The sequence below is a fragment of the Sceloporus undulatus genome, chromosome 2 (assembly GCF_019175285.1).
Source record: "Sceloporus undulatus isolate JIND9_A2432 ecotype Alabama chromosome 2, SceUnd_v1.1, whole genome shotgun sequence".
Taxonomy (NCBI): Eukaryota; Metazoa; Chordata; class Lepidosauria; order Squamata; family Phrynosomatidae; genus Sceloporus; species Sceloporus undulatus.
In genome coordinates this window covers 157,220,802-157,233,280 of record NC_056523.1, presented here as the reverse complement: position 1 = coordinate 157,233,280, position 12,479 = coordinate 157,220,802, and the positions used below count along the sequence as shown (strand labels likewise).

The window sequence follows — 12,479 nt, the reverse complement described above, 5'->3', positions numbered from 1 at the left end:
TATGCAAGAATTAGGATTAATGAGTAACATTTGTACAAAAACATTACCAAGGATTCTGTATGGTGTGGTAGGGGAGAAAGTCAATGGGGAAGTGATACCATGAGTTACTACATCGGGTGACGGCAACCCTAGTGACAGTACAATACTATCCTTCTGCATGTGAAGTTTCTCTTCCAGTAACAAACATACTGTAAAATTACAGCAGAAGATTAGGCAATCCAATCCGAGTCTTTTCCCTTCAGAACTGAAGGCACCTTTGCAAGAGACAAGGATGGAGCAGTAGCAGGAGATGACAGCATATGATCAAACAACAGTAAATGTTTACAACATCAGTTACATTCCAAAAGAGAGCTAAGCAGTATTGGTCTAAAAAATGACCTCTGAGACTTTAACAACAAAAGATTGACAAGATATACAAATACAGAATGGAAAATGAGAAGTGATTTACCTGTTTCTGGATAATATCACTCTGATTAGAGGCCTGAAGGGAGTGTTCACGTTTAATTTCAATATGCTGTTGTTTCTTCTTCTGTTGCTGTTCTCTTAGTTGCTGAACTCTCTGCAGCTGCTCTTGAACACTGGCTGCTTGGACAGTTACAACATTCTGAATCTGATGAGCCTGCACTGGGCCACCCTGCTGGATCTGAATAGGTAACTGAAGCTTAATCTGCTGAGGCAGCCCTCCTTGCTGGGCCTGTATCTGTGCCACAACATGGGACTGAAGCTGGGAGAACACCTGAACTTGCTGCTGAAGCTGGGGCATAGTAATAACCTTTGTTTGTGGTGGCTGTATCTGCAGCTGAGGACGTGGTGACTGCACTGTAACTTGACTGACAGTTTGTGCAGCTGGCAACATCTGAACTGAGGTTGGAATCTGAGACTGCTGAGACTGGATTTGTACTGAAGGATGTGGCTGCATTGGAATCAGTTGCTGGGTTGTGGTCTGCACCTGAGCTACAGGTTGAACAATCGGAACTTTGGGTGGCGTCTGTGGAGGTACGACTGTTGGGGACTGGCTCTGAACTTGAGCTAAAGGCTGTCCTTGCAAAATGTTCTGGGGTGGAGCCTGAGCTACAGCTGGAGTTCCAGTGGATTCCACTATCGATGGCTGTGCTTCAGAGGTAACAGTTGGACAGGGAAGTGAAGTGGGAGTCTGAACTTCAGGAGGTTTCTGAGTTTCAACCTGGGCAGGGGATTGAGTAGGTTGTGTCTGTGCAGGAGTTGGAGCTTGAGGCTGGCTGGTCTGGGGGTGCCCTTGTGGCGGGGCTTCGAGTTGACTCTGCGGTGGCTGGGATTCAGCAGGTGGAAGCGCTGGCACTGGCTGTGTTTGCATCTGGGCTAAGGAGGTCTGTTTCTGCTCTCCTGCAGTTGGGGAGATAAAATACATGCCTTACATTCAGAGCCCTAACAATAATCTATTGCACTCCTCACTGCCTCTGTTTAATAAACCACCACAATGATTTACAACATCTTAGTCAAAGATATAGCCACGTTAGTCTGTAAAATTAATATGTAAAGAGAACTTATAACATCTTTGAGACTAACTGAAAAAAGAAGCTGGCAGCAGGAGCTTTTGTCAACTTAAGTTTATTAAACGCATCTGAGGAAGTAGACAAGTCTACGAAAACGCAAGCTGCCAATTTCTTTCTTTCAATTAGTCTCAAAGGTGCTAGAAGATCCCTTTACATACTAATATCTTATTCAGTGATTCTAAGCCTAAAAAGACATTTTCAGGTTCTTACTCTACCCCCTGCTGTTTATACCACTTAGGCTAATGAAGAATTCTGGAGAACCCCAATGCTTGCACATCCTTTTGGTTAGCCCTTGGGAAATCTGGATCCCCCCCATGCAGTTATTTTATTTTACTGCTGAAATGCTCCCCCCTCCCCATTTAATATGAAAACCCTACCTGGTGTTGAAGTAGAAACTGTTGTAGTAGTAGTGCTGGTTGCTGTAGCTGCCGTTGGTAATGGCGTGAAAAGGAATCTCTGAATTGTGCCACTTGGCATAGCTGCTTGCATTAACTGTTGTCCTGGTCCTGGTATTACTGTTACACCTTGTGGGATCAACTGCAACTGGCCAGTTGTTTGACCCTGACCCTGAATTACCACTGTCAAACCCTGACTAACCTGCGGGGGGGGGGGGATTAAAGAAAAATAATTAATACCAATAAATGTTCTGAGGGTGTGCATAATGTTCCAAGTGCTGCTTTCTTTTATGAACAACAAAAGTGATGAGACTTAACATGGGTTTTGTTTACATACACAGTTCGAATACCAAACATATTTTTCTGAAAAATTCACCTGTAACACTAACCAGGGGAAATGTAAAATGATGAAAGAATAGATAACACTTGATACTCCAACATGAATCCTTGTTTTTGTTTTTAAAAACAACAACACTGAGTGCACCCAAGTGCAACTATGGTGGAAATATGCATATTAAAAAAGAAACAGACAACCAAAACTAGAAAAGCTAAAATCAAAGTAAAAACTGCATGTACTTAGGGCAGTTTTTATCACTTATTACAGATTCTGCTGCACAACCTAGTAATGAATTTAAAAGCAACTGTTTCTCTCCATATATCTGTTCTAATTGCTTATAATTAAGCGAAGGTTATAAGCCTACCATTGTAACTTAAAAAATTCATTCAGTGAAAACATCTAGTTACTGAGTTCCAAAGCACACTGTGAAAAAGGTTTGGAAATTTCACACACCTTCAGTGGCTAAATATGAACATTTCAGTAAGACAGCTGAAGACTGCTGGTACAAAATACAAAGAAACAAAGAGGGAAAAGGAACCTAGACAAGAATTGCCCTGGGTGATCAAATCAGAGTTTCAAGCAACTTAACTCTCTACTGCCAATAATGTCTGAGCTTGAGTTGTGAGAAGTACACACACATAATGTAATAGCCATGCTTGCCTACCTTTCCCCAGCAACCACAAGTATACTGCCTCTAAACCCTGGTGGTACAGTGGTTAAATGCTGATACTGCAGCCACTTACAGCCACAAGACTAGAAATTCAATCCCAGGCAGGGCTCCAAGATTGACTCAGCCTTCCACCCTTTTAAAGGTTGGTAAAATAAGAGTACCCAGCTTGTTGGGGGAAATTGGCTTACACATTGTAAACTGCTTAAGGAGTGCTCGTTCACTGATAAGTGGTATAGAAATGTACTTGCTCTTGCTCTTGCGCCTTAATACTCGCACCACAGCTGTAAAGTAAAAATATACATACAGTGGGGCCTCTGCATACACGGATTTTTTTAAGCGGCTTTGAGCGTACACGCTCAAGCCGCTGGGCACGCGCGGGACAGAAGGGGCGGCGCGTCCCATTCAGTTGAATGGGGGCGCGCGTGCGCCAGGCGTGCGCCCGTTGCGCCCCATGCACCTCCGCACCGCCGTGCACGAGCCCCATTGTTTACAATGGGGCTCGAGCATAGGCGGAAATCGCCATACGCGGCGGGATCTGGAACGGATCCCCCGCGTATGGCGAGGTTCCACTGTACTTCCACTTCACAAAAACTCTCTCTTTGGGCAGAAACAATAAGTAAGTATATTGATGTGCCTTAGTTAACAGAAACAAAAAAGAAGCATGTATTTTATTGAAAACTGGACCAAATGCTTTTGAATGGTTATAGTCATGTATGAAAATTTCAAGGAAGTTTTACTAAACAAAAATAATTTGGTGGTGTGGTTTTATTTATTTATATATATATTTGCATTAACAGGACTAAACTGCATACAGACAGTAGGCTCAACCCATTTCGATCCAGAGATAAAAGGTACTTGTTTTGAATATTTTCCAGATCCCTTAAGGTGTAAAAAAGCAGTATCATTTTCTATCACCTTAAACCTCTGAAGATTCATAGATTACGTCAGGAAATCTGTTTGCTTTTGCTAATTAAAGAAAATAGCAGAACAAGCAAAGGAAAACATGGAGCCAAATGCATATTGATGCACCGTGACCTAAATCATATTTACTTACCTGGCCTTGAGTGAGTTGCGTGAGCTGTGCCATTGTAAGTTTCACCTGACCCTGTTGAGGACGAGGGGTGTATGGAGTTGTGGCTTGTGACTGCATGTGCTGTGAAGGTGTTGATGGAGCGGTTACCATCTTCTGACTTGTAGAGACTGTGGTAGCACTAGACACGGCTGTTGAGACAGGCTGCCCCCTGATAATCTGGGTGACTACTTGCTGGGTCTGGCCTGTGTAGAAGTACCATTTATAGCATTAAGAAGCTATTCTCATCACAAAAAGCCCTCCTGAAAAGACAACCAATTATTCCTTCCAGCTAGCAAATCCATTAACCTAAAATCAATGGTCCACTGACCAACAGAATCAGAATTGTGTGCCTTCATTTCTTCATATCAGTGTCAGTCTTTTATTGTGCAACAGGTTTCACACAACAGCCTAATATTCTGTTGCATTATTCTTAACCTACCACATTTAACTGTGATTATAATAGAGGCATGGCATAGTGGTTTGAGTCTTGGACTAGGCCTCTGGAAACCAGGGTTTGATTCCCTGCTCAGCCATGAAACCCACTGCATGATTTTGGTCAGGTCACAGGATCTCAGCCTCAGAGGAAGGCAGTGGCAAACCTCCTCTCAACAAATCTTGCCAAGAAAACACATAACTGGTTTGCCGTAGGGTCACCGTAAGTTGGAAATGAAGGCACATAACAGCAAGATGTACAGATGTTACAAGAGAAACCAAGATGTACAGACGTCCCAACTTTGGGAGAAAGGTAGGATACAAATTAAATCAATGTATCAGATCAAACAGTCAAGGTGAAACATTTCTGCTTGGAAACAGAAGGAGGTTTAAGAGCTGTTTATGGCAGATATCAACTGTTCAAAGAATAAAAAAACTGCAAAATTCAACATACACTTTTCTTCTTAGGATGGCTTGAATGATGATTCCAAGGTCATTAAAGTTAAGCATTTGTTTTTTTCCAGTAATTTAATGTGAAACCATCTGATCAACATGTTTTCATGGACATGTGAATGACAGAAAAATGAAGAAACAAACACGGTGGAAGTTTAATAATCAAAATTATTATTTATTAAAATTAACCTACTGGTTGGAAGAATACTTTGCTGTACCATTACAGGTGTCCGAATAATGGTCTTTCCTAACGCTGACTGCTGAAGTGGTGTCCTTATGACTGTCATTCCAGGCCGAAGTGGCGTCCCAGGTATTACCTACATTAGTTGCATTGAAAAGAGTCAGTCTTTTCTTATACTGAGAATGAAAGCAGGTATGCAAACAACTTCTGTAGAAACAAATGCTCATCTGCAGAAATGGAAACAGGGATATAAAACCAAACTCCTCTGAAAAGATGTCAAGTTCCTATTTTTTAAAGGGCCAAATGCATTTTCCCACTCTAATTGTGTCTCTCTACTTTTCAACATCCCAATTTAATTATTTTATTTATTTATTTATTTAATTTGTATGCCACTTTCTCCCAGAAGGGAACCAAGGCAGCTCACAGATAAAAATATTACAATAAAAATTCAGAACCATTAAAATAATCTAAAGACAGTATAAAACTGAATAAAAATATACAAAAGCTAAAAGGCACAACCAAAACACCCCCCTCCATGTAAAAACCACCCTGGCATGATTACGTATATAATAAATGCATTTAATGTATCTGATTATACAAAACCAAGAGAAAGAAACTGCCAAGGAAAATGGACGAGACACATTATCTAAATCCATGTCAGTCTGGTTTCAGATACGACTATGGGAGAGAAACTGCTTTGGTCACCTTGGTGGATGACCTATGCAGGGAACTGGACAAATGGAGTGTGTCCTTGTTGGTTTTACAGGACCTCTCAGCATCTTTCGATACCATCAACCATGGTATCCTTCTGAGTCACTTCTCTGGGATAGGGCTTTGCATGTACAGCGCTGTGTAAATTTACAGTGCTTCAATAATAATAATAATAATAATAATAATAATAATAATAATAATAATAATAATAATAATTTGAGGCACTGTTCTACAGTGGCTCCTTTCTTTCTTGGAAGGGCATTCTCAGAAGATGATGCTGGGATTCCTGTTCGACTCCTTGACCAATGGCTTGTGGGGTGCCTTGGGGCTCAGTCCTGTCCCCTATGCTTTTTAACATTTGCATGAAATCGCTGGGAGAGGTTGTCCGGAATTTTGGAGTAGGGTGTCACCTGTACGCTGATGATACCCACTCTATCACTCATTTCCACCTAATTCCAAGAAAGCTATTTCTGTCCTAAACCGGTGTCTGGCCGCTGTAATGGACAGTTGAGGGCAAACAAATTAAAGCTTAATCCAGACAAGACAGAGGTGTTCCTGGTCAGTCAAAATACAGATATGGGAATAAGAATTCAGCCTGTGTTAGATGGGGTTACACTCCCCCTGAAAGCTCAGGTTCGTAGTTTGACGGTACTGGATTCAGTGCTGACTAGAAGCCCAGGTATCGGTGGTGACCAGGAGTGCTTTCCCACAGTTGTGCGCCAACTGCGCCCATTCCCAGAGAAGCCAGATCTGGCCATGGTGGCACATGCCTTGGTTACATCCCATCCAGATTATTGTAATGCGTTCTACATGGGGCTGCCTTTGAAAAGTGCTCAGAAACTTCAGCTGGTCAAAAGAGCTGCAGCCATGCTGCTAACTGGAGCTGGCTACAGGGAGCATACAACTCCCTTGTTCCAACAGCTCTATTGGCTACTAATCCATTTCCAATCACAATTCAAAGTGCTAATTTTGACCTATAAAGCCTTATACAGCTTGAGTCCTCCTATTTGAAGGACCATATCTCCCTGTATGAGCCCCTCAGAGTATTGAGATCATCGAGAGAGGCCCTTCTCTCTGTCCCACCACCCTCTCAGATGTGTTTGGTGGAAACAAGAGAGAGGGCCTTCTTGATGGCAGCTCCCAAGCCTTGGAACCCCCTCCCTAGGGAGGCCAGGATGATGCCATCCCTGCCAGCAGCAGATAAAGACATTCTTGTACCGGCAGGTCTTTGCAAACTGATAAGGACTGGGTTTTTAATGTTGTGCAACATAAATTTTAATGGTTTATATTTTAACATGTTAAAATACTGTTTTAACTCTTAAAATTGCTTACTTGTTTTAACTCTTAAAATTGTTTAATTGTTTTTTAAATTTTATAATTATATATTTTAATATGGTTGCATTGTTTTTAAATTGTATTGCTTTATATTTGTTGTTCGCCGCCTTGAGTCCCTATACTGGGAGAAAGGCGGGATGTAAGAAAATAAAATATATAATAATAATAATAATAATAAGAAGAAGAAGAGCGAGAAGGGAAGAAGGGGAATGAAATAATTACAAAGCTGGAGGCAGAAGGATCCATAGTGAGGAGCAAGAAACACCTTGGATGTAAAAAGGTGGCACAGCACAAAGAGCCAGTTACCCTGAAAGTACTGAGAAAGTACTGACAGTGCAGGCTATGGATGACATCAGACGGAAGCAACGTGAAGTGGTGGTGGCCAGCAGGCAGCAGCAACAGTAGCCCAGCAGTAGTGGCAGAGAAGGAGGAAGTGAAAACAGCCACAGTCCCAGTCCTGCTGCCACAACAATCTCCGCCAGTATGATCCCTGCCATTAGTTTGGCAATGGAAACTGTCAGGGAGCACCAGGTCCCTGCTGTGTTTGTCAGGAAACATCACCCTGCCACAAAACATCACCAATTACATCTGCAGTAAGTGCAAATTGTAGCTCTCTTAGAAGAGAAGGTCAGTGCACTACATGAGTATGTTATGTCTCTTCAGTGCAACAGAGACTTCCTGGATAAAACACAGGAAGCACTGATCATACAAAAGCAACAGGAAGAAACTGGCAAGGAAAACGAAGCTGCCTGTAACAGTGAGTAAATACTGTGGAGGAGAGTCACTGTTAGGAACAGACTGTCATAGAGGTTATAAATCCCAACAACTAAGCAATTGCTTCTACATCTTCAAGAAGTTAGCAGTAGTGAAGATGCTCAAACAGAAAGTAGCAACAAGGGATACCATAGACCAAAAAAGGAGTCAAGGTAACCATGACCTGCAACAAGAAGAAAAGAAAGGTGCTGGTGGTTGGGAACTTCAGGGGTATAGAGGCAACTGCATGCCTGTTTGACAAGATGAACTGTCTTACTGGAACAGGTGTCTAGGATGTCACTGACAATTTGCCAAAACTCATCAAGAATATAAATCAGTACTCCTTTCTCTTCTTTCATCTGGGTGTCAATGACACAGCCAAAAACAGATCACCTCTGACTATGAACAGCTCACTTCTGACTAGATCACCTTTGAAGAGATCACCTCTGACTATGAATCACTGGACAGGAAGATGAAAGGGTCTGAAGCACAAGTGGTGTTCTCATCAATTCTACCGGTGAAAGATAGAGGACCATACAGGGACAAAAAGACACTAAAAATCAATGATTGCCTATGTAGATGGTGTAGATGAGGTATGGCCTCTGAGACTATGGCCTTCATTTCTTAGACAGAGGACTATTGGATACAGATGAGCTGCACCTCATGAAGACTGGGAAGGATGCCTTTGGTAGCACTTGGCAAATCCTTGGTGGTGGGAGATTGGAGATGATAGCTCAAACAGCTGCCCAAAGGCAAGTTCTAAGCACAAGGATGTGAATTCTACAGAAGAAGCTGAGGGAGAGAATGGGATCCACAGAAAAACTGGTTTAAATTAATGGGTGAGAACAAACGATGCCTCAGGTGTCTAAACTCCAATACTGTACTGAGTTTGGTCAACAAACAAGATGAAGTCCTAGTGCAAGTATGTAAATATGACTTTATAGGCATAATGGAGGGATGGTGGGATGACTCGTATATTTGGTATATTACAACTGAAAGGTATACCCTATTCAAAAAGAATAGATGTGGCAGAAAAGAAGAGGGAGTGGCATTACCTGTAAAGACAAATTCTGTTGTACAGAAATCACAGTGGATCAATTGAGAGCATTTGGGTAAAAATAAATAAATAAATGAAAGCAACATTCTAGTAAGTGTCTACTACAGCCACCAAACCAAGAAGAGGCAGTGGATGATGCTTTTCAGAAAGAAATCTCAGAAAACTCAAAGATGCAAGAATTAGTAGTTATGGGGGATTTCAAATACCCTAATATCAGCTGGGAGTACTTCTGATAATCATAGGTTGTGCAACAAATTCCTGATGTAAATTGTAGGTATTTTTTTCCTCAAAAGTTAGAGGAAGGAACAATAGAATCAGCAGTTGTTGCTGATCCTTGGGAACAGTTGGTTTCTGGAATCAAACTAATCAATACTTTAGGGAGAAGCGACCATGTAACGCTAGAATTCACATATTGTGAGACAGGGCAAAGAAAAATATATTCAAACAGACCTTGGGTTTCAAGAAAGCTGATTTAACAAGTTCAGAGAAATACTGGGTAGAATCACAGACTGGCTAGGCAAGGAAAGAGCAACAAAAAGGGGATTTTCAGATATATTTGAGGCAAGAGAATGACCAAGGAGACTGTTGTTTAATAATGATGGTAAAATGCTAACAGATCACAATGAAAAGGCAAAACTACTCTGTATCTATTTTGCTTCAGTTCCCTATCGCAAAGGAAAACTGTGTATTTCCAGGTAGCAGCAGAGACATTGGCAAGGGATCTGGATCACAAACGCTGTTAGGGGGTGAGTCAGAAATTACTTAGCTAAACTAAATGAATTTAAATAAAAGTTCCAGGAAACTACAGACCAGTCAGTGTAACCTCAATACTATGAAAAATATTGGAACAGACTGTACAGGAATCTGTCTGCAAGTATCTTGATGACAATGCAGTAATCAGGAGGAGCCAGCATTCTTAGCAAACTAATCTTATATCTTTTTTCGATCAAGTCACTAGTTTCATAGATTGTAGGAATGCTGTGGATGTCATTTATCTGGATTTCAGCAAAGCATTTGATAAGCCGTCAAACCCCCTCCCCATGTTTTGATTAGAAAACAGATTAAATGTGCAATAGATGGGAACACTATCAGATGGACGCACAACTGGTTTGAAAACTGTGGTTGTGCTTCCAACTGGAAGGTCTCGAATGAAATGCCTCAGGATTCTGTCCTAGTGCCATTACTTTTCAACATTTTTATCAATGACATAGATGTCAGGATGGAGAGAATTCTTAACACATTTGCAGATGACACAAAACTGGGAGAGGTCAGAGCCAAGCAAATACTGCATAGACTTATGGTGGCTCCCTGACATAAAGAAAACAACTATTGAAAAGGTACAAATAGAATTAGTACTGCTAAAGTAGCTAAGTAACAAATCATTGTGTGGCAGCTACACTTTAATTTCTGAAATGAGAAATGACACTTAAAAATTATACCCTCTAATCTAGAAAGTTTTTTCATCTGTAGTTATGTCATTCAGAGCAAGCCTCAGACCATTTGACTTGGAACAGTTTTTCTCTTAGTTTTAGGTGAGTAATTGGAGGCTGTGGTAACTATACTGAAAAAAGGTGAATTCTACATTCCTAGAATTCTTTATCTGCACATTTCAGATATGACTTCTGGCACTGCAAACGGCTCCAAGGGATTGTGTTTCAACTCACATGAAGCCCTAGCGAAACCTTACTGACAGCCAAACTGCAGGCCCCCATTGTCCCTCATTTTATGCATAATTTCTGGAGAAGATCAATCCAGTGAGACCCTCTCTCAGTGCAACTCCACTATTCAAAAACTGGCAATGACATTGAAACACCAAAGGAAATCTCCCAAGAACACATTCTTCAGCAACTATGTATTTGTAGTCCACAAATGCAGCATACTTAACAAAGCCACAAAATTTCAACCCAGCCCCAAGTGGTACAAGATGAAGATGCCACTCTCTTCCATGCCAGCATTCTCTGAAAATGCCAGCCACAGATGCTGGAGAAACGTCAGGAAGAAACCCTTCTAGAACATGGCCACATAGCCTGAAAAACCCACAAAAAACTATGGATGCCGGCCATGAAAGCCTTCGATTTCACAATACTTTTTTAAAAAAATCTTACTTGTGATGCACTTGTTGTACATACAGTCCCAGTGTTATTTGGCCGAATAGTTACAGTTGCTGTCCTTGGCTGGAATGACGTAAACGTCTGTTGGTTTGCTCCAGTTGTTGATGGAATGATACCCAACACTTTCTGCTGTACCTGAACTACACCTATTCAAAAAATAATTAATTAATTTTAAAATGTTGTCAAGTCACAATTTAATATCTTCACATTTTTAATGAAATGTTACTCCCTTTGTAGAACAAAGTTTGAAAAAAACCTGTTCTTTAAAATGAAAAGTATTTATTTCATTGATTTCCCCCCTTTCTTCGAATGCAAAACTCAAGATCCTTTACAACATCAATTACAACAACAAAGCAAAAAACAAAGTTACAACAATAAAGGGAAAGTAAAATGATATTAAAAGCAAGCAATGCATTAAAACAGTTTAAAGTATCCACTTAAAGAGTCCAAAAAGCCTATTTAAATAAACAGTCTGCCTGCCCATGGAAGGAGAGCTGAGATAGGGCCAGCCAAACCTCCCATAATCTGGGGTAGCCACCAGTGAGACCCTCTTTATGTCCTCAGCAAATGTGTCTGGGACAGAGAGAAAGCGCTCTCAAGCAAGTCCACATGGGGAGAGTGAATCTTACAGATTAAACCTTTCCCAGTAACTGTTGCATTAGTATGCACTGTCAATTGATACAACTTGAAAGGAGCTTGCAAACATAATGTCAGGGCTCTTAGCTAAAAATCAGCTTTCCTAACCTGACTGAAACCTCCTCAGACCTTCACTTGTTAACACCAATATGACACCATACAATAGTTCCAATATTAAAGCTAATCATCTTTACCTCTAGTTATAGTTAAGATGGAGGAGAGGAATTTATTCTAGAGAGAAGACAGACCACAAATTCCATGGCCAGCCCTGGATTTCTTAACTACTATTAAGAAAACCTAGAGCAGGGGTCGGCAACCCCCGGCCCGCGGAGGCGGCAGGACCGGCCCCAGCCCAGTCTTGCCGCTGCCTCCTTCTCCACCTCCTCCTGGGCCGCTTGACCGTGCTGCCCTCCTCCTCCTACACCGCACGGAGGAGGAAGAGGAGGGCCGTGCGGCCTGGGGCAGAGGAGGCAAAGGGGGAAGCCCCGCGCTGCCCTCCCCGCGCGGGCCCGCACCGCCCACCTCCTTCTCCTCTGCCTCTTCCGCCCCGCCCCCAGGGCGCGCGGCGCATGGAGGAGGGGGGAAGAGGAAGAGGGGGGAGCAGGAGGAGGAAGAGGAGAAAGGAAGAGGTGGTGAGTGGCCAGAGGCCTCAAGGTTTTTTAAATTTTTATTTTGGATGCTTTTAATGCTAACAAGTCTCCCTTGGTTTGACAATGATAGTGTGATGTTGATGATGATGATGATATGAGTCAGCTTGAGAGGCATGCAGGCACTGTTTCTTAAGCCGAGAGAGTGTCACTTTCC

The 12,479-nt window shown here is 41.9% G+C and overlaps 1 protein-coding gene across 7 annotated transcripts in view; it reads right to left on the bottom strand.

The window, feature by feature from the left end:
* Positions 1 to 12,479, bottom strand: part of BPTF (bromodomain PHD finger transcription factor) — a 110,083-nt gene that overhangs the window by 23,518 nt on the left and 74,086 nt on the right. For all 7 annotated transcript variants that reach the window (XM_042455898.1, XM_042455899.1, XM_042455901.1 and 4 more), the window contains 5 exons: positions 11,034 to 11,185; positions 5,085 to 5,208; positions 3,989 to 4,209; positions 1,910 to 2,129; positions 449 to 1,362 (listed from right to left, as the gene is read on the bottom strand). In XM_042455898.1, the coding sequence (XP_042311832.1) occupies positions 449 to 1,362; positions 1,910 to 2,129; positions 3,989 to 4,209; positions 5,085 to 5,208; positions 11,034 to 11,185 (1,631 nt within the window). The remainder of the gene's footprint in view (positions 1 to 448; positions 1,363 to 1,909; positions 2,130 to 3,988; positions 4,210 to 5,084; positions 5,209 to 11,033; positions 11,186 to 12,479) is intronic.